General features: G+C 45.2%; 1 protein-coding gene across 2 annotated transcripts in view; it reads left to right on the top strand.

Moving 5' to 3' along the window:
* Positions 1-2,056: 2,056 nt before the first annotated feature.
* The window catches only part of LOC149443631 (uncharacterized), a 91,585-nt gene continuing 65,841 nt past the window's right edge, over positions 2,057-27,800 (top strand). The window contains exons 1-6 of one of the 2 annotated variants that reach the window (XM_089655499.1): positions 2,057-2,146; positions 10,740-10,823; positions 13,221-13,699; positions 16,690-16,761; positions 19,844-21,089; positions 26,600-26,736. In XM_089655499.1, the coding sequence (XP_089511625.1) occupies positions 13,235-13,699; positions 16,690-16,761; positions 19,844-21,089; positions 26,600-26,736 (1,920 nt within the window). In that variant the 5' untranslated portion in view covers positions 2,057-2,146; positions 10,740-10,823; positions 13,221-13,234. The remainder of the gene's footprint in view (positions 2,147-10,739; positions 10,824-13,220; positions 13,700-16,689; positions 16,762-19,843; positions 21,090-26,599; positions 26,737-27,800) is intronic. The other variant, XM_089655500.1, reaches the window with a different exon arrangement.

Genomic DNA, 27,800 nt, shown 5'->3' with positions numbered 1-27,800 from the left:
AGATGGATTCCAGGAAGTAAATGCTGCATGAATCATCTGCCCTTACTCAAGATGGCCACTGCCAGAAATACCAGGGAGTGTTTTTTAAAAAATGTTCTCAGTAAAATCAAGCATGGAGACACGGATTGATGGGGGAGTTTGCTTTGAATGTTAACCCCTTTCCCCACACCCTATAGCAGAAGTACTGCTACAGGGTGGCATGGATGCACAAAATCACGTTTATATACATGATTTGCATTTCCGGTTTGGGGGTGCGCACATGCGTCGCTCTACCTGTGCCACTATTGGCTGCTGGGGATGTCAATTGCCGCGTCCAGGCCAGCGATTTTTTTTTACATTTTTTTCAGGCACTTCCTGGTTTCCATGCCTAGGCAAATTATGTCATACATCCCATGAGCCTTTAGGAGGGGAAGGAGGGTTCTCAGCTCAGCCAATACCTTACATAGTTAGTCCAGCTGAAAAAAGACAAAAGTCCACCCAGTTCAACCATTTAAAAAAAAAAAGTTATAATCCTACACCCACAGTTGATCCATTGCTGAGCTAAGAGCAGATGGATTCCAGGAAGTAAATGCTGGATGAATCATCTGCCCTTACTCAAGATGGCCACTGCCAGAAATACCAGGGGGTGTTTTTCAAATTTGTTTCTCAGGAAAATAAAGCATGGAGATATAGACGGACGGGGGAGTTTGCTTTGAATATCAATTATGTGCCCTCCACTGTATAGCAGAAGTACTGCTACAGGGCTGCAAGGCTGCGCAAAATCACGTATACATACATGACTTGCAGTTCAGGATAGGGGGCGCGGGCTGCTATTGGCTGCTGGGGATAACCGGCGATTCCCAGCCTGGACTTGGTGATTGTTGGCAGGGCCGAGAGGGGAGAGACCTGAGTGTAAACAACACAGGTCTCTCTCCTGTCAGCATGGACATGCTGCTTTGCATCTCTCTGCACAGCAGCATGTCTCCCAAGTAAAACAGTTAACCCTTTGATCGCCCCAGATGTTAACCCCTTCCTGCCCAGCGCCATTAGTGCAGTGTCAGTGCTCTTTATTAGCACTGATCACTGTCTTGGTGTCACTGGGGATGTCAGTGGCAGTCAGTCCCCCCCCCCCCCCAGTGTCAGAATGCCCGCCGCAGTCCCGCTATAAGTCGCTGATCGCCGCCATTATCAATATAAAAGAAAAAAAATGTGAATATACACTGTATACCGCCATTTGTAAACGCTATAACTTTCATGTAAACCAAATAATTTACACGTATTTTTTATTTTAGCAAAAACATGTCGCAGAATACATTTTGGCCTAAATATATGAAGAAATTTGATTTTTTTCCATTTTTTTTAACGGATATGTTTTATAGCAAAATGAAAAATATTGTTTTTTTTTTTCAAAATTGTCGATCTGTTTATAGTGCAAAAAAACAAAAAAAACGTACAGGTGATCAAATACCACCGAAATATATCTCTATTTGTGGGGGAAAAAAAAAAAGGATGTAAATTTTATTTGGGTGCAGCATTGCATGACCGCGCAATTGTCAGTTAAAGTATCGCAGCGCCATATCGCAAAAAATGGCTTGGTCAGGAAGGGGGGTAAATCCTCTGGAGGGCAAGGGGTTAATAATGAATTACACAGCATTTTTTTGGTTTGCGGTGCTCAGATGCAGCGCAGTTTCAATTTACTTTCCGGCCAAAGATTGGCATTTTATGCGCTCGTGGAAAGAAAAGTGGCTTATGCAGCAAAAGGGCCAATAACAACAATGAAAACATTTGGTGTTTAACTGGAAGATATAAGTGTGTGACTATATTGGAAAAAACCCCAAATATGACTTTATATCCTTCAACTAGTGTGTAATTTTATTTATTTGTTTATATGTGTGAAGGATAAAGGCACAGGACCCGGAAGTAGTGCCAAACTGAGGCAGGTTTGCTTTGTAGCTAAGTTGTCTCCTTCCGGCAGAGGGCTTTCCACGGCGGCGGCCATCTTCTCGGAGTCTTTTGTGCCTAAGTTTTCAATGGCATGTGGCTCAGACAAAATGGTGCTGTATCTTGGGACAGGAAGTGGCAAGGAGCGCTCGGAGCGGTGCCGGGGATATTGTGTGCTCGGGATGTGGATGCAGCTAGGAGGGAAAGTCACATTTTAGCGGCCTGGGTGAGTAAAGGGGGACGAGCAGAGGTGGTGGGGGGCAGATGAGGGGGTGTATATTGGCTGCTTGTGGTGTTATGGGGGGGGGGGGTGCATGGTGGTCACATGACTGGCAGTGGATGTTTTTTAATTGATGGCTGCTGCCTGTTCCATAGCGCAGTACACAGGACCTGACCCCCTGCACATGGCTGGGCTGGACATGGAGTTCAGTCATTGCAAATAGAAGGGGGGGGGCTCAGTCTGTATTCACCAAGTTCAATCACGTGTGTTTGTGATTGTTATTTTTAGCACTTATTGCCAAAAATAGTTATAAATAGATATATCCCGCAAATTCCATACCCCCCCAAAATAACGACCGAATGACCCGCCCTCTATTTGTCATGAAATTGTTTCTTGCTGTGTTTTTCTTCCTCCATGTAAAGCCCCCGTGCGCTCCCGAACCTCCTCCTTTCCCTCCTCACTTCCTGTTGTTTGGAATGAGTATTGCATGTTAGTTGCAATATGCGAACGGCACGTCCCATAGTCCATCTCAGGAGCCAGCAAGAGAGCGTGGCTACGTTCCTAGGTACAGTGGGATCGTGGAGAATGGACCCACCATGCTTCACGGTGGGTATGGTGTTCTTTTGGTGATGGGCAGTGTTGTTTTTGCGCCAAACGTATCTTTTGGAATTATCGCCAAGAAGTTCAACCTTGCGTTCATCAGCCCAGAACATATTTTCCCACATGCTTTTGGGAGACCTCAGATGTGCTTTTGCAAAATTTATCCAGGCTTGGATGTTTTTCTTTGTACGAAAAGGCTTCCTTGTTGTCACTCCACCCCATAGCCCAGAGATATGAAGAACACGGGAGATTGTTGTCACACGGACTACACAGCCAGGACTTGCCAGATATTCCTGTAGCTCCTTCCATGTTGCTGTAGGCCTCTTGGCCGCCTCCCAGACCAGTTTTCTTCTCGTCTTTTCATCAATTTTGGAGGGACGTCCAGTTCTTGGCGACGTCCCTGTTGGTGACGTCACTGTTGCGCCATATTTTCTCCATTTGATGATGACTGTCTTCACTGTGTTCCATGGTATATCTAATGCCTTGGAAATTCTTTTGTACCCTTCTCCTGACTGATACCTTTTTAACAATGAGATCCCTCTGATGGTTAGGAAGCTCTCTGCGGACCATGGCTTTTGCTGTAGGATGCGACTAAGTCAGGAAAGACCGACTAGACCAGCTGAACTTTATTTGGGGTTAATCAGTGGCACTTTAATGATGGCAGGTGTTTAACATGATTTTGAATGTGATTGCTTAATTCTGAATACAGCTACATCCCCAGTTATAAGAGGGTGTGCATACTTATGCAACCACATTATTATAGTTTGTTTACGCCCCCCCAGAAGATTTCAGTTTGTTTTTCAATTGAGTTAAACAGTTAAAGCGGAGCTCCACCCAAAAGGGGAAGTTCGGCTTTAAGGAGTGCTCTTCATTAAATATTGGCACCTTTGGGGGGCGGGAACGGGTACCTGAATTTGACAGGTACCTGCTCCCACTTCCGGTCCAGTCACCTAGGCGATTGGAAGCGGAAGGTGTCCTCTCTCCCTGTAGTCTTTTGGGAAACGTGACAGATCCCAGAAGACTACAGGACCATTCACGAAGTGCAGCTCTACTCGTGCATGCGCAGTGGGTACCCGGCTGTGGAGCCAAGAGCTATCACAGCTGGGTGCCCACACTGAAGATGCCAGCCTCCTGGAGCACAGGATGGCTGGTGAAACGGGCTGCGGGGGACACACCACGGGACTGAGGGACAGGTAAGTGGCTGTTTTTTAAAAGTCAGCAGCTACAGTTTTTGTAGCTGCTGACTTTTATTTTTTGATAGGTTGAGTGGAACTCCGCTTTAAAGGTGGAAAAAGTTCTGAAATGATTTATCTTTGTCTCATTTTCTTACATCACAGAAACCTGACATTTTAACAGGGGTGTGTAGACTTTTTATATCCACTGAGTGTGTGTGTATATGTATTAGGGATGCACCAAAATTTCGGTGGCCGAAAACACCCCTTTTGGCTGTTGGCCAATATGGGGAAAAAAAGCACCGATACAGGTGCCTTAAAAACCCAGCCGCTCAGTAGTTATCAGACTTACTTAATAAACCATCGATCCCAGCGCTGGGCATAGAGATGAGTGAAGGAAAGATGGGTGCCACTCATCTCTATGTCCTTGGAGGACCAGAGCGATGTCACTTCCCCTTACGGCCATTTTTTTTTTACAGCACTAGATCAATGCTTTTTTTTTTGATCCAATGCTTTACATTGTAGAGGAAAGATGTGGGGTCTTATTTACCCCATATCTCTCCATAAAGAGGACCTGTCACTAATTATTTCTATCACAAGGGATGCAGCATTTCTTGTGATAAGAATAAAAGTGATGACATTTTTTTTAAAAGGGACAGTGCAAAAAAAAAAAAAAAAAAAATGAAATACATTTTATAAAATAAGTTTAAAGTGCCCCCATCCCCCCCCATACTCGCACGTAGTGGTGAACGCATACGTATGCCACGCCCACATATGTAAATGTCATTCAAGCCACACATGTGAGTAATCGCCACAAACGTCGGAGCAAGAGCAATAATCCTCACACTAGACCTCCTCTGTAACTTTTTACACTGCCAACCTGTAGAAACTTTTAAAGCATCACCCATGGAGATTTTTAAGTACCGCAGTTTCACGCCATTCCATGTGCGTGCGCAATTTTAAAGCATGACATGTTGGGTATCTGTTTACTCGTCGTAACATCCTCTTTCATATTCTACAAAAAAATTGGTGTGTGTATATAAATATAAAATATATTATATTAACTACCGCACACCTTATAGTAATTTGACGGATGCAAGGTGGTTCTCTCTTTCTGGGAGGACGTCATATGACGTCCTCCCATTCTACCCGCGCATGCGTGGCTCCCGGAGCACGCGGCGATCGGCGGTGCGCTGTGTCCCTCGGACACAGCGGATCACCAATCCACGAAAAGAGCTGAAGATGTCGGCTCGGTCATGTGATCAGCTGTGTCCAATCACAGCTGAACACATGTAAACAGGGAAATGCCGGTTATCGGCATTTCTCTTCCCATGAGCTGTCACTCTGAGAGTTCGTGAGGAGAGGAGAGCCGGTAATCGGCATTCCTCTGAGGGGACATGTGCACAGATCATCAGGGCACACTGATCATCAGTTCTCTGATGAGCTGTGTAGCCCCAGCAGCGCCACCTGTCAGTGTCCATCAGTACCAGTTCTCAGTGCTCATCCATGCCACCTGCCAGTGCCACATCAGTGCCACATTAATGTCACATATCAGTGCCCATCTGAGCTGCCTTTCAGTGTCACCCATCAGTGCCAGTCAGTGCCACCTATCAATGCTAGTCAGTGCTGCCAATCAGTGCCGCTTATCAGAGCTATGAATGAGTGCTGCCTTTCAATGCCCATCAGTGCCACCTACCAGTGCCACCTATCAGTGCCCATCACTGCAGCCTCATTAGCGCACATCAGTGAAAGAGAAAAATCACTTATTTACAAAATTTTATAACAAAAACTAAGAAAAAAACCTTTTTATTTCCAACATTTTCAGTGGTTTTTGGTTTAAGAAAAAATAAAAACCCAGAGGTGATTAACCATTTGCCGCCCGGCCTATGGCCAAATGGCATCCGCAAAAATGCACTACTTTTCCGGGAGGACGCCATATGCGCAGTTCGCGCGCTTGCAGAGCCGTGCAGCGGCGCGATCTGTCACCGGCCGTGTACCTCGGACACGGCCGATGACAGATCTGATTATCGGCCCCTGTTGCCGGTACCATGTGACCTGCTGTGACCAGTCACAGCAGGTCACATGACAGTTTTATACAATGGATGGCTTTATTCATGCCATCCATTGTATACTAGTGTCTAGCTGTGAATGGTCACAGCTAATCACATGCACATGTCATGTGATTAGCTGTGGCCAAATCACAGCTAAGCACAAAAAAAAAAAAAACCCTGAATGAATCGATGTCATTCAGGTAAATGCTTGCTTATAGCAAAGTAATTCTTTGCTATAAGCAAATTGTGTATAAAAAAAAAAAAAAAAATACTGATCACTTCCCCAAAGTAGTACAATGTTACTATGGTAACATTGTACTACTTTGGTCATAGTAAAATATGAAAAAAAATCTTAAAAAAAAGAAACAATTTTATAAAAAATTTAAAATAAAAAAAAAATATATATATTTTTTTCACACTGTCACCGGTCAGTGTCCCAGATCACCGCCATGCCAGTTATATGATGACGCTGTACTGTACTGGTGACAGTATGTAACAAAAAATTGTGAAAATAATTTTTTTTATTTCTTCATTTTCCGAAAAATTATGACAAAAAAAATACAACTTCAAAAACTCACCATGCCTCTTATGAAGTACGTCGGACTGTCTGCTTTGCAAAAAGGGGTCATTTGGGGGATATCTGTACTGTCCTGACATTTGGGGGATATCTGTACTGTCCTGACATTTGGGGGATATCTGTACTGTCCTGACATTTGGGGGATATCTGTACTGTCCTGACATTTGGGGGATATCTGTACTGTCCTGACATTTGGGGGGATATCTGTACTGTCCTGACATTTGGGGGGATATCTGTACTGTCCTGACATTTGGGGATATCTGTACTGTCCTGACATTTGGGGGATATCTGTACTGTCCTGACATTTGGGGGGATATCTGTACCGTCCTGACATTTGGGGGATATCTGTACCGTTCTGACATTTGGGGGATATCTGTACCGTTCTGACATTTGGGGGATATCTGTACCGTTCTGACATTTGGGGGATATCTGTACCGTTCTGACATTTGGGGGATATCTGTACCGTTCTGACATTTGGGGGATATCTGTACCGTTCTGACATTTGGGGGATATCTATACCGTTCTGACATTTGGGGGATATCTGTACCGTTCTGACATTTGGGGGATATCTGTACCGTTCTGACATTTGGGGGATGTCTGTACCGTTCTGACATTTGGGGGATATCTGTACTGTTCTGACATTCTTGGACCTCAAGAAATTAGATTGGCTGTCAGTACTTCAGGATTGATCAATATTCAGATCTATCCCATAGTTTGTGAACTCTATAACTTTCCTACAAACTAAATAATACATCCTAATTTGGGTTATTTTCACCAAAGACATGTAGCAGAATACATCTCGGCCTAAATTTATGAAGAACGATTAATTATTTGCAAACTTTTATAACAGAAACAAAGAAAAACGTGTTTTTTTTTTCCAAATTTTCGGTCTTTTTTGTTAATTTAGCAAAAAATAAAAACCCCAGCGATGATTAAATACCACCAAAATAAATCTCTAGTTGTGTGAAGAAAATGATAAAATTTTAGTTTGGGTACAATGTTGTATGACCGCGCAATTGTCATTCAAAGTGTGAGAGCTCTGAAACCTGAAAAATGGCCTGGGCAGGAAGGTGTAAAATTGCACGGTATTTAATTGGTTAAATACCACCAAAATAAAGCTCTATCACAAAAAAATTATTAAAATTTCATATGGGTACAATGTTGCATGACTGCGCAGTTGTCATTCAAAGTGCAACAGCGCTGTAAGCTGGAAATTGGCCTGGGCAGGAAGGGGGTATAAGTGCCCGGTAGGCTAGTGGTTAATAAAAGTGTATTTTTTTCCAAAACATATATATTCATTTTTAAAAACTGCATTTTGAATTTTTGTTTTCGGCACCAGAATTTTCATTTCGGTGCACCACTAATGTGTGTATCTGTAATATATATATTTACACACACATACACACACTGCTTAAAAAAATTAAAGGAACTCTTCTTTTAATCCGAGTCTAGCATCCAGTTAATGAAACTCCTGGGATATTGATCTGGTCAGGTAAGTAGCAGAGGGGGTTGTTAATCAGTTTCAGCTGCTTTGGTGTTGATGAAATTAACAGGTGCACTAGATGGGCAACAATGAGATGGTCCCCAAAACAGGAATAGTTGGAGGTGGAGGCCACTGACATTTTTTTCCCTACTCATCTTTTCTGACTGTTTTTCACTAGTTTTGCATCTGGCTAGGGTCAGTGTCACTACTGGTAGCATGAGGCCATACCTGGACCCTACAGAGGTTGCACAGGCAGTCCAACTCCTCCAGGATGGCACATCAATACGTACCATTGCCAGAAGGTTTGCTGTGTCTCCCAGCACAGTCTCAAGAGCATGGAGGAGATTCCAGGAGACAAGAACATGGAGGAGATTCCAGGAGACAGGCAGTTACTCTAGGAGAGCTGGACAGGGCCGTAGAAGATCCTTAACCCATCAGTAGGACCGGTATCTGCTCCTTTGTGCAAGGAGGAACAGGATGAGCTCTGCCAGAGCCCTACAAAATGACCTCCAGCAGGCCACTGGTGGGAATGTCTCTGATCAAACAATCAGAAACAGACTTCATGAGGGTGGCTGTGTTAAGGACTTCATGAGGGGTATGCTCGTACGAATGTCGTAAGGAGCACTTGTCTGAGAACCTCTCAGATGGATCATCACTTCTAAAGCACTTCATGATCATAAACAGTTCATGAACACCTAGCACACTGATAAGTGCTCACCAATATCACTTTAGCTTGCATTGTGCACGTTTGTCACTTTATATCCACATCTTGGTTAAGTGCAATTTGTATGTATGCATATTTATATTGGATTTTAGGGATTACAGCACCGCACCCTTTTGTTTTCCTTGATTATTCTGGAGGTTTTTTGGTCTGCCTTTCGGTGCTTTGGCTGCTTATTATTGTAGTGCTCACTTATCTTACCATTTTGTTTAAATTATATTTATTATTGCATATACATATATGGGATATACAGTGTCCGCCCTCCCTGTATTCCACCTGCCATAGAGAGTTTCTCCACCTATATATCCTTCGTAGTCGGCAAGCCATCGATCATGATCTTCCCATGGACCGCGGGTATATCGCCATCACAGACCTGCTTTGTCGGTCTTTCTTCCCCCCCCCCCCCTGGGGGGAAAGGGGACAGTGGGACAGAAGACACAACAGTGGGGGGGGGGGGGCAGAGAACACTATGAGACAGGGATGATTTTTAAGGGGGCAGAGGACACTGCTATGAGGGGAGAGGGGGGTGGGGGGTGATGTAAAGGGGGCAGAGGACATTATTCATTGTTATGGGGGGGGGGGAACACTACTGTGGGGAGAGGATGATGTGAAGTGGGGCAAAAGAAACTACCGTGGGGGGGGGGGGAGTGATGTGAAGGGGAGCAGAAGACACTGGCATGGAGGGATGATGTGAAGAGGGGCAGAGGACACTACTGTTGGGAATGGGGGGGGGGGGGGAGTGATGTGAAGGGGAGCAGAAGATGCTACCATGTGGAGGATGATGTGAAGAGGGGCAGAGGACACTACTGTTGGGCGAGGAAGGGGGGGGAGTGATGTGAAGGGGAGCAGAAGACACTGCCATGGGAGGGATGATGTGAAGGGGAGCAGAAGACACTACTGTTGGGGATGGGGTGGGAGCCATGTAAAGGGGAGCAGAAAGACACTACCATGTGGAGGATGATGTGAAGAGGGGGCAGAGGAACCTACTGTTGGGCGAGGAAGGGGATGGGGGGGGGAGTGATGTAAAGGGGAGCAGAAGACAATGCCATGGGAGGGATGATGTGAAGAGGGGCAGAGGACACTACTGTTGGGGATGGGGGGGAGCGATGTAAAGGGGAGCAGAAGACATTGCCATGGAAGGGATGATGTGGAATAAGGGCAGAGGACACTACTGTTGGGGATGGGGGGAGCGATGTTAAGGGGAGCAGAAGACGCTGCCATGGGAGAGATGATGTGAAGAGGGGCAGAGGACACTACTGTTGGGTATGGGGGGGAGCGATGTAAAGGGGAGCAGAAGACACTGCCATGGGAGGGATGATGTGAGAGGGGCAGAGGACACTACTGTTGGGGATGGGGGCAGATGACATCATTGTGACACACTGTGTTCTTCATGTCATCTTTTTATTGGGGGCTTGATGGCTATTTATTTTTTCACAAAAAGGTCACCTTTTTGGGGATCTTTGTTTTCTTCCATATTGTCCAGGTAGATCTCAACCTCTGAAAGGTTGCCTACCCCGGTCTTAGTGACTGGACCCCACAGGGAGCAGCAGCTGTGTCTCTGCAGACACCGCGTTCCAATAGACTCAATGGGACTGTCTGCACGGGATGCAGTTTTATTCTAAACTGCATCCAAACTGCTTCTGAAAAACATTTTGCATTCAAACCACTTTTCAGCGGCATTCAGAAGACGGTGCGGTGGTGATGTGACGCCTCCTCACTAACTTTTTTTTTCTTTTTAATCCTGTAATTGCTGCACCATCCACGTGCATTGTATGCGGTTGCAGCACTTCCCTATTAACTTGAATAGATCGCATTTGGCGGGCTTGTGTGGCAAGGAGCGATAATTGTGAACATCTACGTCTGCTGCCTTTTGCATCTTATGGGGTGGGGCATGCAAAGTGGATTTATATCATTTATGGTTGAGTATTATGTTTCAATTAAAGGTTTTTTTTTTTTTGTGTCTCGAGTGCAACTTAATTTTTTTTTTTTTTCCAGTGCAGATCTGCTCAGCTATGATTTACTGACGAGGATGGGCCACACACAGTTATCTGCAGATGTTTGCATCTGACAGATACGGAGGTAAGAAAACCAATAAATAGGTAGGCTTCTCTTTCACTCTTTGTAAATTGAGGGTTGGTGTGTTATGTGATTGTTTTAAGGGGAAGTCGGGGCTAAACCTATCCAATCTTAAATCTGCTCCCACCCCCAGTCTAACTCCTATACTACCTATAGAGCAGGGGTGTCATACTCCTGTTTCATCATGGGCCAGGTCAGCATTATCCAGGTGGCGACCGCCCTATAGCAGTTTTATCTCTCTGCAAATTAGGGAGATAAAAACCAGCACATCCCTTTGTAAAACACCACAAAATTAAATCACACAGTTAACCCTTTGATCGCCCCAGATGTTAACCCCTTCCTGCCCAGTGTTATTAGTACAGTGTCAGTGCTTTTTATTAGCACTGATCACTGTATTAGTGTCACTGGGGCTGTCAGTGGCAGTTAGTATCATAATGCCCACTGCACTATCGCAGTCCCGCTATAAGTCGCTGAACGCCGCCATTACTAGTATAAAAAATAAATAAAAATTCCAGTATATATATCATAGTTTTTAGACGCTATAATTTTCACGCAAACCAATCAATGTACACGTATTGGGATTTATTTTTTATTTTTTTAAGCCAAGACATGTAGCAGAATGCATTTTGGCCTAAATTTATGAAGAAATGTATTTATTTTTTTTATTGAGTATGTTTTATAGTAAAAAAAAATATATTTTTCTTAATTTTTGAACTTTTTTAGTTTATAACGCAAAAAATAAAACAACCTGGCGGTGATCAAATACAACCAAAAGAAAGCTCTATTTATGTGAAAAAAATGATATACATCTCATTTTTGTACAGCATCGCAGCACCGCACAATTGTCAGTTAAAGTAGTGCAGTGCCGAATAGCAAAAATTGCCCTAGTCATGAAGGGAGGTAAATCTTCTGGAGAGCCAGTCGTTATGTTTGCCCTTAAAGGGCCGGTTGTATCTATAAAACTAGATGTTCGGAGCTCCCCACTCACCTTTACTTCAGATATCAAGAGCTCCCCACCATCAAAAGTTAGGATTCCCCCCACCCTTTCTTACATCACAGTGCACCCCCCTTACCTTGTGCTGTTGGGAAGCAGAAAGTTCAAGGTCTGGAGGAGGGCTAGAGGAGGGCTGGAGTCAGTTGAAAGCTGAGACCAGGGGAGGCGGAGACGAGGGGGTGCTGTGGCTGCATAGAGAGGCACAGGAGCTGTAGGGGGTGTTTTATCTTCTGTCTACCACCAACTTTTGGAAGGAGGGGGGGTAGAGGCTAGCTTCTCCACAGCTGCACAGAGAAGAGCAGGATCTGGCGGAGGAGTTCTGTCATCCTCTCTGCTGCTGACTTCTGAGACAAAGTGAGGGATGCCACAGCTGCAGGAGAGGTGCAATGGCCTTGTGTTTGACACGAGCTGCAGAGGAAAGGTGTGTAGACTTGCCTATTCTCAGGTCGTACCGGTCCGGTCACTTGATCTGCTCACAGCACCAGCTTCAGGGGAAAGAAGGGACAGTGGACCGCTGATACCTCCTAGTAAGTCTATGGGTGACATCACTACCCAGGCTGTTAGGGACCGACTGGCGGTAGCCTCTAGCGACCCACAGGCCGGAATCCCTCAGGGCGCGGAATCTAAGCCTCAGTCTGCTGTTTCACCAGAGCCCCTGATGGTGGGGATGGACTTGAAGCAGCTGAGACCAGGTCGCGACCCCCGAGTTCAACCAGCTGTGGTAGAGGTGGATTTGCCAGTGGTAGGTAACAAGTGAGAGCCAGATGTGAAGAGGTAGTGTGTAACGTAGTCAGACAGGCCAGGTCGGTAACAGCAGAGGCATACGGTACAGATCAGCAGGCAAAAGGATAAACGGGTCACAGGCCAGGTTCAGCAACAGGAGGTCAGGTAAACAGGAGAAAGCGGAAGAATGGTCAGACAAGCCAGGGAGCAGGGCAGGAGAGAGTCACGATAATCCGGGTCAGGCAGGTTCGGCAACAAAGGCAATCTCAGGTACTAGGAACAGGAATAAGACCATACGGCAATGTGAGCATTGCAAGAGCTGGTTTAAATAGCCCGCCCGGCACTGACAGGCGTGCCTGGGTCCTAGAGCCCGCCTGCCTCTGTCTTGTTGGGATCCTACGCATGTGCAGATTCATGCGTCGTGGCGATCTTCTCGTTCCCTGACACAGGCTCTGCAGCCATTGTTGCTACCTCTCTCCTCTCCCCTGAAGTTGGCTCCTGGAGAGATCACATGACTGGACTGAAGCCCCTGGAATTGGGTAACTATAAAAGGCTAGTTAGTATAGGCATTAGAAGGGGGAGGAGGGAGCAGATTTAAGGATCAGATGAGTTTAGCTCAGACTTCCACTTTTAAGTTTTTATTTCAATATTGTTGTGTTTTTTTATTTTTTGTTGTCTCTTAGGTTAATTCATAAAGATGAATTCCAGCCCAGCATTCCCTGGGCGGAAAAGGAAGAGAGGGAAAAAAAAAAAACTATGGCTGCAGAAAAAGCCAGGACAACCAGGGAAACCTGCACAGCAGGGAAAGTCAGGGGAGTCGGAGGAACCTGCACAGCAGGGAGGGCCAGGACAGTCGGAGGAAACTGCACAGCAAGGAGAGCCAGGACAGCCGGCAAAGCCAGAACAAGCAAGGAAACCCTGGCAGCAAGGAAAACCAGGACAGCCGGGGAAATCTGAACAGCAGGAAAAGCAAGGACAAGAAAATAATCCTGGACAGCAAGGAAGGAAGAAACAAGGGTGGAGGCAAAGCCTAAGAGCACAACTGAGATTAGAAAAGTATAAAAAGAAACAAGCAATGCTACAAAGACTACAAGATTTGGGGTATCAAGCAAAAAACACAAATGCAGGAAATCAGCCAGATGACCCTGCCAACAAGTGCCCGGTAAGTCTCATTTTAGGAAAGTGTGACAAATTGAATTATGAATAAAAACTGCATCTATCAAAAGTAAAGCAGAAGACAGTCCTTGTACACAGAGTGGTGTTTTGTACGGCATGCGTTTACAAGGAGCTTGCAGCCGGCTTTAAGCAGCTTTGTGGAAGCCTATTGAAAAAAAAAAAATAATTGCAGGTAAAAAAAATGTGTATTTATTTATTTATTTTCTAAGGAGCCTGCAGAGAATTGCACTATTGATCAGTAAATTGTGGGTGCAATGTCAGGCTCCTGCAGACTCGTAGGATAGCTGTCTGCCCGTACCTCAGGCAGGCAATTACTTGAGAGCAGGAAGATCAATGAACTACTAGAGCACTCACCAGCACCCTCATTGTTCATTGAGAATTACAAGCCGTCGGTCGCAATGGCTGACAGTACTTGTTATCTATACGTTAACAGGATACTGTGAATGAATGACATGACCGTGTGGGTGGAGCCCTACCACTGTCACAGGGAGTGGTTAGGGTGAAAGCCCCACTCTTCTTTCTTTAGGTCTTCTGGGACGGATCAGAGCTAGTCCAATTGGTCAGAGTGGTAGCAACTGATTAATCAGAATCACTCTGATCTGTCCCAGGAGCCCTAAGAAAAGAAGGGGACAAAGAGCGGGGCTTTCATCCTAAGGAATGAAAAACTGGAATTGAAATCCCTGGACCACTGCGTAAGCAGTGACAGCCAATCACCCTTGGAGGGAAGTATAGCGGGGAACATAGGGGTGGTCAGGGTGTACAGCAGGGGTGTCAAACTGGCGGCCCTCCAGCTGTTGCAAAACTACAAGTCCCATCATGCCTCTGCCTTTGGGAGTCATGCTTGTAACTGTCAATTTTGCAACGCCTCATGGGACTTGTGGTTTGGCAACAGCTGGAGGGCCACCAGTTCGACACCCATGGTGTACGGTGTTAGTTCACCTTTTTATTTTATGTGAATAAAAGGGTGAACTTACCCTTTTAAGCCCACTTTTAAAGCTCGCAAAGAAAGCTTCTGTAGTCCTCAGAGATTGCTGGGTACAAGGTAACTGGTAACAGTACAGCACAGGAAATTATCAGCTCACGAGATTTCTGGTAGGATCAAGAGGTGTGCGTGTGTTTTGTTTTCTTTTTTTTTTTTTTTTTTTTTAAATGCTACGTTATTGAACAAATCTAACAAAATGCTTTTAATAGTATGCTTAACAGACCAAAAGGGAACAAATATGAGAAGTTTATTGTGGTTTACGTACATTTCTTCCTCATCTGATGATCATCAAAGAATATGTACAGGGCTACTCATACCTCAAACCCCCATCAATCATTTCTTAAAAAAGTATAAAGAGATGTGAAAAAGATGTAAATTATCTCCTATTCTATAACAACCCTATCTGAATGGTCAAATATAAAGTGACATACAGTTCATAGAAAGCAAAAGAGTGTATATCTTTTTCCAAGAAAGTGTAACCCCAATCCCAGTGCTGCAAACCACTTCTCATACAGTGGAACCACCTTCTGTGCTCAAGATATGCTCTCGCCTTAATAATGGGTCAAACTGCGCCTTCCCTATACTCTTGGGACTCGCACAAGTCTCTCGGGGTCACCTCCGCACTTCTTTTTCTCAGCCAGGTACTGTCCCTTTAAAATTCACTGTGGGTTAATCTATATGCCTTGGCCTCAAAGTCGGCACAGTACTGGTTGTCCTCCTCCCTCGGCATGCGAGCCAGGATGGCCTGGTGCTGCTCATTCAGCTTGTGGGCCTTCTGTCTCTCTGAGCGGGTGGTCATGTACACAACACTTCCAGGATCCTCACACCATGGTGGCACTTTCCCTCCTTTGCCTGGCTGTGACTGGGTCTGTGAGATTCATTCTTGTTTCACCATCTTTAGGTGTTTCAGGCAGAGCATTATCCACGCTTATGGTACCAAGGATTGGGCTTCACCCTGTAATGGTAGAATGATACTAAAGTCTTGTTATTTAAAAAAAATAAAAAAAGTTGGCAGTGGTTTTGCACAGAGCAGCCCAGATCCTCTTCCTCTTGGGTCCCCCGCCAGCACTCCTGGCTTCTCCCTCCTGTCAGGTGCCCCCATAGCAAGCAGCTTGCTATGGGGGCACCCGAGCAGGCGCACTCCTGAGCTGCTGCTCTACGTGTTTATTCACACACACAGCTGTGGCTCAGCCCTGCACTATCCATTTTCCTGATTGGCTCACTGGCTGTGATCAACAGCAGTGGGCGTCAGTGGCTCCCACTGCTGCCCCAGCCAATCAGGAATGAGAGTCCCCAGAGAACCGAGGCTCTTGTGGATATCGCTGGTCTGGGATGGGCCTCAGGTAAGTGTTTGGGGGGCTGCTACACACAGGTTTTTTACCTTCATACATAGTGCACGAAGGGAAAAAGCCTTGAATCTTTAGAACCACTTTCAGACATTCTGTACTAGATCTGTGAATGCTTCTTTTTGGTATCAAGTAGTTTCCCTCATTGCAAGGGCCTCTCTTTACACATTCTAAGAGGTCTACCAAGTGGATGTTGAGGCTTCGTCTAATGCCGGCTTTGGGCATGAGGTCCTTCAGGCAGGTATTTGAGCTGCAAGCATTTTTTTTTTCTTTCTGACCTGTTGGTATTTGTTTGCTGTGTAGTCCACAATTCCCACCCCTCTGTACTTATCATGTTTTCAGTACTGCTTGATACAAAACTGAGGCATGCTGGGCAGAGCAGGGTGTTAACCTGGGCTGGCCTAAAGGTTTGGTTTGCCTGTATCCAATCCTGCTGTAGTTGGCAGTATAGCCTGAAAGTGATGACTTCCTGTGTTCCACGATGGACTCCCGAAAAAAGGATTTTACAGTGAGTAAAAATTTTTTTTTTTTTTTTTTAGGCATTTCGGGATACTAAAACATAATTTCTGATTGGTTGTTGCCTCCATTTGTTCTTTTACCTTGGCCTTATGGAATAGAATCATTCATTTTGTTTTCTTGCTGTTCTAGGCCTGCTTTTTCCCAGTGCTCAGGAGTGAACGCAAAGGTCATTTTGAGTCAGCGCTACACAAGGAAGTGATGGTATGTCAAGTTTTTTTTTTTTTTTTGTGTTTTTTTTGGTCTTGTTCTGTTTTTCATTTGGGACCTGTTACTCAAGATCAGAGTTATCTATGTAACTCCCTACCCTTCAGTTCAGACAGCCTAGGGCTCATGCACACAGGGCATAAAAAAAACTCCTCTTTTATGGGTGTTTGACTTTTATTTTTTAGCTCGTAAAAGCACCTCTATGTTCGCCTTTGTGTCCATGCGCACCCACAGGCGTTTGCAGACATATTAGAAGAGGAGCCTTTACAGGTTAAAAAAAAGAAAAGCACCAGCAGCACTTTCAGAAGAAGAGCTTTAGGGCAGAAAAAATGGATAACGCTCTTAAAGGCTCGACGTGTTGAGCGCTTAAGCGTTCCTTTAGTGCAGTATGCAGCTTTAGGCACTTGATTTCCCTACCAGGAGTAAAAGGCTTTTTTTTTTTATTGTGTATAGGGTTAGCCCATTCACTTGAATAGGCTGTCGTACACGAGACAAATGCACCAAAGAAGCTCCAGAACCTTTTCGGCTGTGGAGCTTCGTATCTTTTTTCACTGTGTGATTGTAGTACAGAAAAAAAGGGATGATTGGGGAAACCTTAACAATTAATGCATGATGTGCATTTGCATCTTGTTTCTGAAATGCGCATTTCCTGGCGCTTTTGGAACCACCAAGTGTGAATTCAGCCCTAGAATACTTATTGGCTCTGAATGTTAAAGCAGATATTCACACGTTCCTCAGTGTGTGTGTGTGTGTGTATATGTGTGTGTATGTATATATATTTTATTTCAGGTACTTATATAGCGCCATCAATTTACGTGGCGCTTTACATATATATTGTACATTCACATCAGTCCTTAACCCTCAAGGGGCGTACAATCTAAGGTCCCTAACCCTCAAGGGGTGTACAATCTAAGGTCCCTAACCCTCAAGGGGTGTACAATCTAAGGTCCCTAACCCTCAAGGGGCGTACAATCTAAGGTCCCTAACCCTCAAGGGGCGTACAATCTAAGGTCCCTAACCCTCAAGGGGCGTACAATCTAAGGTCCCTAACCCTCAAGGGGCGTACAATCTAAGGTCCCTAACCCTCAAGGGGCGTACAATCTAAGGTCCCTAACCCTCAAGGGGCGTACAATCTAAGGTCCCTAACCCTCAAGGGGCGTACAATCTAAGGTCCCTAACCCTCAAGGGGCGTACAATCTAAGGTCCCTAACCCTCAAGGGGCGTACAATCTAAGGTCCCTAACCCTCAAGGGGCGTACAATCTAAGGTCCCTAACCCTCAAGGGGCGTACAATCTAAGGTCCCTAACCCTCAAGGGGCGTACAATCTAAGGTCCCTAACCCTCAAGGGGCGTACAATCTAAGGTCCCTAACCCTCAAGGGGCGTACAATCTAAGGTCCCTAACCCTCAAAGGGCGTACAATCTAAGGTCCCTAACCCTCAAAGGGCGTACAATCTAAGGTCCCTAACCCTCAAGGGGCGTACCATCTAAGGTCCCTAACCCTCAAGGGGCGTACAATCTAAGGTCCCTAGCTTACATTCACACATACTAGGACCAATTTAGACAGGATTCAATTCACCTACCAGCATGTCTTTGAAGTGTGGGAGGAAACTGGAGTACCCAGAGGAAACCCGCACAGGAAGAACATGCAAACTCCAGGCAGGAGGTGCTGTGGCTGGGATTCGAACCAACGACCCGAGTACTGCCAGGAGGAAGTGCTAACCATTTAGCCACTGTGCTGCCATATGTATATAGGTGTGTGTATGTGTGTGTGTATATATATATATACGTGTATGTATGTATATATGTGTGTGTGTGTGTGTTGGGCGGACTGACAACTCATGGGACCCCCGGGCAATAGGGGATCATGGGGCCCCTGTGTCCTTGCCCAAACTCAAAGCCTATGAAAAAGGTACCAGGGGCATCTCATGGGGCCCCCTACTGACCTTGGGCAGTGCCCAAGTTTCCAAATGGTCAGTCCGCCCCTGAGATCTCTCTCTCTCTCTCTCTCTCTCTCTCTCTCCCCCTCTCTCCCTCTCTCCCTCTCTCCCTCTCCATAATCTCAGGCTCTTTCCTTCCAGTCAGTGCTTTTCTAAGAGCATTTGACAGGTATAGAGGTGGTGTTATGGGTTTAAATCAGGTGGTGGGTAGGCAGTATAATTCCGCACTACAGCTCTGCAATCCTATGCATTGTACGCGGTTACGGCACGGCCCCAATGAACTCAACGGGTGAATTTGACAAGTGATGCCACTTGACAAATTCTGCAGCCCAAATTAAAAATGCCGTGAAGCAAAGCATCGTGGCCAGGACATGTGAGATGGCCTATTCAGCTGAAAGAGATCGGCCGCGGCCTTCTTGGTCAACATTGACTATTTTTATTCCTAATGCTGCTAGCGTTAGTAAATAGATGGGAAGAAGACCTTTACATTTCTCATTTTATCACGTATCTCATACAGCATTTAATTGTTACTCAAAGATCATAAGTCTGCTTAAAAAACAGAACACCTTCCTCCTTCCACTGACACCTGATTCTGTACACCAAAAACAGATGGATAGGATCAGGTAACAGACAAGTGGTCCGTTTCCATCTGACTCCCCCATAGAAGTCAGCGGGCTGTGTCTGTTTCCGCTCTGCAGCAGCGGAGCAGACATGGACCTGTGATCAGCGGAGAGATCCCCCGCTGAGTAGGCGGATCCGCTGATGGGTCCGTCCCATCTGAAAGGGGCCTAAAGATTTACTGCTGCTCAGGGGCTCTGGGCTTCAGGAAAATGGCAGCATCCAGCAAGAAGAAACAGGAATGTTGAAGGCAATTTACAGCACACTGATTTTGGTAGCATAATTACTCATGTGGAATGTATGTTTCTTACTAAAAAAATAAAAATAATTTTTTTTTTTTTTATCAACTTGTTATGAGTCAAGATCTACTTTAAAAAACTGCAAAAAAAATACCTGTCAGAAGTTGTAAACATCTCCCCATCACTTTATATGGGGGGTGGGGGAATATTTAAAGTGCTATTAAATTTGCATTTTTGTTTCTATTACATTTTGACTTGTGACAACTTGTGTATTGATTTTATAGGAATTCAAGAAGCAGTGTTTTTGGGAGGGAAGACATTCATCTACGCTGCAGGAGGCAATAGAAAAAATTGACAAAGCTAAAGCAGAGTGGGAAAAAAAGCTAAACGAAAAAGCCAAGGAAAAACAAGATGGCAATAAAAAACCCAGTGAGGGATCACCCGAAAAAGCAGCACCAGATGGAGAAGCACCTGACAAGGAAGCACCAGAGGGTGGAGAAGTAGCTGACCAGGGAGCAACCAATGAGAAAGCACCTGACGAGGTAGCACCTGAGACGGAGTCATCTAACGAGGCACCTGAAACAGAGTCATCTAACAAGGAGGCACCCGAGATGACGTCATGTGACAAGGAGGAACCCGAGATGACGTCATGTGACAAGGAGGCACCCGAGATGACGTCATGTGACAAGGAGGCACCCGAGATGACGTCATGTGACAAGGAGGCACCCGAGATGACGTCATGTGACAAGGAGGCACCCGAGATGACGTCATGTGACAAGGAGGCACCCGAGGTGACGTCATGTGACAAGGAGGCACCCGAGGTGACGTCATGTGACAAGGAGGCACCCGAGGTGACGTCATGTGACAAGGAGGCACCCGAGGTGACGTCATGTGACAAGGAGGCACCCGAGGTGACGTCATGTGACAAGGAGGCACCCGAGGTGACGTCATGTGACAAGGAGGCACCCGAGATTACATCATGTGACAAGGAGGCACCCGACATGGAGTCATCCGATAAGGAGGAATCTGACATGCAGTCAACCGATAAGGAGGCACCTGACATGGAGTCAGCTGAAAAGTCATCCAACAAGGAAGTGCCAGACATGAAGTCATCTGACAAGGAAGCACCCAACATGGAGTCATCTGACAAGAAGGCACCCGGCATGGAAGAACCCAACATGGACTCATGTAACGAGGCACCTGACATGGTAGCACCTAATGAGACATCTGACATGGAGGCATGTGAAAAGGAGTCTAAGGAGACCCCCGACATGGGAGCACCCAACATGGAAGTATCGGACATTGAAGCCCCATGCAAGGAAGCAATTGACATGGAAACTCCTGATATGGAAGGGCCTGCCAAGGAAGTACCTGAAAAGGAGTCTTCCAATAAGGAACCATCCATCATGGAAATGCCCAACAAGGGAGCACTTGATAAGGAAGTGCCCAACAAAGAGTCATCCAGCAAAGAAACACCTCCCAAGAGAGAGCGTGATTGGGGACCATTTTACAGTCATATTGGATTTGTTGGTAAGGGGGATTTTGCGCTGCCTTTTTTGCATTACCCGTTTCAGCATCTGAGCTTTGGACTCCTGGATGTGTGCCGTGTTTTACCAGTTTTACAAAGGGAGTGTGCAGCTCTTGTGTTTACCTCCATCGGGGGAGGTTGGCAGTGATGCTAAGGGGTCTATTTAGAAAAGATCCACCCAACGTTAACACAAGATTTGCACATTTCTCTATTTGGATTCAGTTGCAAATATGTGACTTCTGGGCCAAAACTGAATCTGGTGTGAAACCATTTATGAATGAGCCCCTAAATGTGTTTCCCTTCCTGTGGGGTGGGCATGTACTCCTATACCTCCTATGTCAGAACATGGGTTGTTTTTGGGTGTTTCAGCATCTGATTTATTTTTCCATATATTTTTGGCCTTTTCTTACATAATTATGTAAAGTACAGCAGTTTTAAACCAAAAATGTCATATTTTGCAGTTTACCAGTCATTAGATGTGGTGGCTGCATTAGGATTCCCCCCCCCTTCTGATTTCATCTTGTGATCTGACCAGTTACACACCTGTATAATCCCCAGTTCACATATATATTTGAATTGGATGTGTTTTGAACCACATCTGATTCGCATGACATGTTAACCAAATTGGCTTTCTTTGGAGCCGGTTTACAGTTCATATGTGGGCCGGCCACAGTGGTTTTTTTGTTAACCTCTTCACGCCGGCCGAAAAAAAAAAAAGAAAACATATGTGCTGAGAGCGCGCGCCCTGCGCGCTCCCAGCACGCGCCCTGCGCGCTCCCAGCACACATGTTCGGTACTCACGGAAAGGCCCCGAACTCCTCTTTCGATCAGGACCTTTCCCGATCATGTGACGGCGTGTCACGGCAGTCACATGACCCTAAACCCCGTCCTGGCTTCTGAAACCCTTAAAGGGTGCCAAGGGGTTAAGAGTCGGGTACAATGTTCAGTCCAATTCAGGTGCAATTTCCAGTGTCATACACTTTAAACATTTGCACCTGAATCGCGCCTGATTCACTGAATGAAACCGCACTGGACTCTTTACTAATTGCACTGAAACCATCCCCGCACATATGTGAACCCGGTCTTAGAGTGCCTTCGCTCTGGATGAAGGAGCACAGGGGGGCACCCTTGGACAGCAGCATTTTCAGTCTGAGGGGAGAGGAGTGTTAGATGTACTAGCAGATTGAAATACACTAACAAATTGAAAACAAAATCCAGTTCACACTTTATCAGCAATTGCAGCAAACAGTTTTTTTTTCTTTTTGGGATAAACGTTGTACATATAAAATCTGATCATCGTTCGCACCCCTGTCATGTTAAATGCTTTGTCTCATCACTATATCTGATACATTCTGCAGGAGAGCTGGTTCTAAAACAGACCTGGCTGGATCACCAGGTGAAAATAGAAGAAAGAAAGATATAAAAAAAGGAAATGAATGCGGCCACCACATCTAAGAAATGATAAGCTGCAATAATAATAAGGGTTCATGTACATTGCAGCTGATAAACTCACGTTTAGGAGCTTTTCTGTATTTTTTTTCAGCAGCCCCTGAACTCTCCCTAATGTTTTCCTATGTGTCCATGTACACCTTTGTTTACAGTCGTTTTTTTGAATGCAGAAAACTTGCGTTCAGCAGTCGATTTTATCAGCGTTTCAAATGCAAAAACGCTTGTAAACGCTGCTAATCGTGTTTGCGTCTGAAATTTTTTTTCAACTCTTCCAGTTCCCAATGCTGTCCAGAGCCTTTTTTCATCATGAAAAATGCATGTAAAGGGTTTTCAAGGTACTCGGATGGATAACTGAACACTGAACACAGGATGTTCCTACCAGGCTTGTCACACATTAATGACCAATTCACACCTCAGACCTCTCCCACCCTTGGAAACAAAAGATATGTTAATGACCATTCACACCTCAAATTCCTCATGAAGGCCCCCTGCCAGGTGACCTTAATGACTCCCTCCACCAGACCTTTCCCACCCTTGGAAACAAAAGAAATGTTAATGAGCAACTCACACCTAAGCTAATCTCGACACATACTGCTGTCTCTGCTTCTACTCTCTGTATTTCTCTGAAACAGTCTGAAATAGTTAATAATTTACCACTTTTCAGTGCATTCGGTTCAATTCAACGACCCTAGTACTACCAGGCGGTAGTACTAACAATGCTAACAATTTAGCCACTGTAAAAAATGTTAAACAAAGTTCTTCTTTAAGCAAGGTACATTTATTAATGGAATGGTAGACAAGTGGTTAAATCACCCCCATTTCTTCAGGACTTGGGCCCCATGTACACGGGACACTTCTGAACGATGGAAACTGCTGGAAAACGTAGGTTTAAAAACCGTCTGTTTAGCCGCGTTTGCATAACGCGTTTATGTGTGTTTATGAGCGTTTGCATTTAGAAGTGTTTTTTTAACCGCCTCCCACCCGCCATATAGTCCAATGACGGGTGCATTCGTTCTGGGAAGACGTCCTCCCTTTCTGACAACGCATGAAGGGCTCCGGGAGCGCGCAGCGCGGTGATCGGTGGTGCGCTGTGTCCCTCGGACACAGCGGATCACCGATCCACGGAAAGAGCCGAAGACGCCAGCTCGGTCATGTGATCAGCTGTGTCCAATCACAGGTGATCGCATGTAAACCGGGAAATGCCGGTTATCGGCATTTCTCTCCTCTCCTGTCAGCGTGACAGCTTGAGAGGACAGGAGAGACGGTAATCGGCATTCCTCGGAGGGGACATGTACACCGATCATCAGGGCACCGATGATCGGTGTAGCCCCAGCAGTGCCACCTGTCAGTGTCCAGCAGTGCCAGCGCTCTGCTCCTCCGTGCACATCAATGTCACATATCAGTGCCTACCAGTGCACATCAATGTCACATATCAGTGCCTACCAGTGCACATCAATGTCACATATCAGTGCCCATCTGAGCTGCCTTTCAGTGCCACCTATCAGTGCCAGTCAGTGCTGCCTATCAGTGCCGCCTATCAGTGCCATCTATCAGTGATGCCTTTCAGTGATGCCTGTCAATGCCCATCAGTGCAACCTACCAGTGCCTCCTCATCAATGCCCATCAGTGCCCATCACTGCAGCCTCATTAGCGCACATCAGTTAAGGAGAAAAATCACTTATTTACAAAATTTTAGAACAAAAACTAAGAAAACTTTTTTTTTTTCAAAATTTCAGTGGTTTTTGGTTTAAGAAAAAATAATTAAATACCACCAAAATAAAGCTCTATCTGTCACAAAAAATGATAAAAATTTCATATGCGTACAGTGTTGCATGACCACGCAATTGTTATTCAAAGTGCAACATCGCTGACAGCTGGAAATTGGCCTGGGCAGGAAGGGGATATAAGTGCCCTGTAGGCGAGGGGTTAAAGATAGCCTCAGGAAACCTTCTAAAATGCCCAGAATGCACTGAAAAACAGTAAGAAATTAACTATTTCAGACATTCTGAAAGAAATAGAGCAGAAACAGAGAGAGCAGTATTTGTTGAGATTAGCTTTTTTTTTGTGGTGTTTGGATGTGTTCCGGCTCCTTTCTGTGCAGAAATTATTGCAGCCGTGTCTAACATATTTTCTTTCAAGCAAAACCTCAAAGTATGGTGTACCGGGTCCATTTGAGTACCGGGAAAATGCTTTGCATGCATTTTTCATGATGGAAAAAGGCTCTGGACAGCATCTGGAAATGGAAGAGTTAAAAAAATTTTGTGGTTAGCCGCGTTTACAAGCGTTTGGTGTTTGAAACGCTGATAAAATCTACTTCTGAACGCAAGTTTTCTGCGTTCAAAAAACCGACTGTAAACTCAACTGCCTGTAAACGACGATGTGTACATGGACACCTAGGAAAACATTAGGGAGAGTTCAGGGGCTGCTGAAAAAACGCAGAAAAGCTCCTGAACGTGAGTTTATCAGCTGCAGTGTACATGAGTCCTTAACTGGAATAAAATCATTTGAAGACTCAAGTGGTACAGTCATCGTTTAATTATTTGTTGAATGGAAAATCCGACATGACCAGAATCGGTGGGTCAGTGAATTTATCCAAGATAAAAAGTTGCTTTTTCAAGGATAGAAGCTGACATTTTGCAATGTTTAACCACATGCCGCCCAGCCACTGTATAAATACGGCGGCAGGGCGGCATGGCTGGGCAAAAGCACGTTTTAAAACGTGTGTTTTGAAAACGGAGGGCGCGCGCGAGGCGCGCCGCCGCCCTACCTGTCCCGCCGATCACAGCTGCGGATGTCAGTCGTCGGGTCACAGTCGGTCGTTACTGGCTATGTCCCAGCGATCGGCGGCAATCGCTGACAGAGAGCACAGCTGCAGTAGCTGTGCTTTCTGTCAGTTCCCTGACAGCTGCAGGACACGGTGATCGGTACAGAAGAGTTTCTCTCTCCCGATCAGCGGTGTTCCCTGCAGTACACCCCCCCGCCCCCTAGTAAAACACTCCCCTCACACAGTTAACCCTTCCCTGAATAATAAACTTAACCCCTTCCTCCCCAGTACCATTAGTACAGTGTCAGTGTTTTTTTTTTTTTTTTGGCACTGATCACTGTATTGGTGTCACTGGGGATGTCAGTGACCCCAAGTCAGTACCCCCCAATGTCAGAATGTCCGCCGCAGTCCCGCCATAAGTCACTGATCGCCGCCATTATTAGTATAAAAAATTTTTTAAAATCCCAGTATCTTTCCCGCCATTTGTAAACGCTATAACTTTCACGTAAACCAATTAATTTACACGTATTGGGTTTTTTTTTTAGCAAAGACATGTCGCAGAATACATTTTGGCAGAAATTTATGACTAAATTTTGATTTTTACATTTTTTTTTACTGGACATGTTTTATAGCAAAAAATCCAAAATATTGTTTTTTTTCCTCAAAATTGTCAGCCTTTTTTTTTTTTTTTATAGCGCAAAAAATAAAAACCGCACAGGCGATCAAATACCACCGAAAGAAAGCTCAATTTGTGGGGGAAAAAAAGGATGTAAATTTCATTTATGTACCGTATTGCATGACCGCGCAATTGTTCGTTAAACTAGCGCAGCGCTGTATAGCAAAAAAATGTCGTAATTCGCAGTATCTATACCATAGTTTGTAGACGCTATAACTGTCACACAAAGCAATCAATATACACTTATTGGGATTTTTTTGACCAAAAACATGGAGCAGAATACATTTTGGCCTAAATTTATAACCAACTTTGAGTTTACTATATATTTTTTATAGCTGAAAGTAAAAAATATTGTTTTTCTTCAAAATTTTTGGCCTTTTTTTGTTTATAGCGTGAAAAATAAAAAGCGCACAGGTGATCAAATTACACCGAAAGAAAGCTCTATTTGTGTGAAAAAGACGTAAATTTCGTTTGGGTGCAGCATTGCATGACCGCGCAATTATCAGTTGAATTAGTGCAGCGCCGAGTAGCAAAAAGAGGCCTGGTCATTAAGGGGGGTAAATCCTCAGGAGGGCAAATGGTTAATGGTGTGCATTTAATGTGCCTTTTTTTTTTTTAAACAGGTCTTGACTACATTTTGGAGTATCTCCCAGATGAATCTGGGCATCGCACCTATCTATGCAAACTGTGTCAGGGTGAGTTTAGGACAAAGACCATATTCTATCACGTCCAGTCAGTTCAGCACCGGATCTTGTACTTGGTAAGTATACTATTTCAATTACTAGGTTGCCAAAAAAAAAGAAAAAACAAATATTTACCCTGTTGTGGCCAGGGCTCATTTAAAATCCTGGATACCCAGATCAAATGTCGCAGCGGCAGTATGCGTTAGATACCTTGACAATACGTTCATGGGGGGCATATTTATAAAGCCTCGAATGTTGCATTCATCAAATGTTAACTGTGTGTCAGAGACGTTGCGGGAGAAATGTACTAAAACTGGCTACCATGTGCAGACGCACCAAATTCGGAGTGCACCAATCTGTTTCTGACTTCAGCTTGCCCAGGTAAAGTGTTATTATTATTATTATCATACAGGATTTATATAGCGCCAACAGTTTGCTCAGCACTTTACATTATGGATGGAGACAGTACAGTAATAATACAGTTCAATAGAAGAGGGATAGGAGGGCCCTGCTCCTTGGAGCTTACAATCTAGGAGGGAGGGGCTAGTGGTACAAAAGGTAGTAACTGTGGGGGGTGGACTGGTTGGAAGAGTAGAAGATTCCATTATTAGCTGAGGGCAGGATAGGCTTCCCTGAAGAGATAGCTTTTCAGAGATCGCCTAAAAGTGAGCAGAGTAGGCGATGGTCTGATAAATTGGGGTAGAGAGTTCCAGAGGATGGGGGAAGCTCTGGAGAAGTCCTGGAGGCGAGCATGGGAGGAAGAGACAAGGGAGCTTAGAGAGTAGGAGGTCGTGGGAGGATCGGAGAATGCGGTTTGGGTGATATTTAGAGACAAGATCGGTGATGTTATTTGGGACGGAGTTATAAATGGCTTTATACGTTATTGTTAATGTTTTGAATTTTATCTGTTGGGCAATGGGAAGCCAGTGGAGGGATTGGCAGAGAGGGGTGGAGGACACTGAGTGGGGGCCAGTGGAGGGATTGGCAGAGAGGGGTGGAGGACACTGAGTGGGGGCCAGTGGAGGGATTGGCAGAGAGGGGTGGAGGCCAGTGGAGGGATTGGCAGAGAGGGGTGGAGGACACTGAATGGAAGCCAGTGGAGGGATTGGCAGAGAGGGGTGGCAGATACAGAACGGTTAGT

The sequence above is a fragment of the Staurois parvus genome, unplaced genomic scaffold, assembly GCF_062004578.1.
Source record: "Staurois parvus isolate SC_StPar_1 unplaced genomic scaffold, SC_StPar_1.0 ptg000842l, whole genome shotgun sequence".
In the NCBI taxonomy this organism is placed as follows: Eukaryota; Metazoa; Chordata; class Amphibia; order Anura; family Ranidae; genus Staurois; species Staurois parvus.
This window is presented reverse-complemented; position numbering and strand designations above follow the sequence as displayed.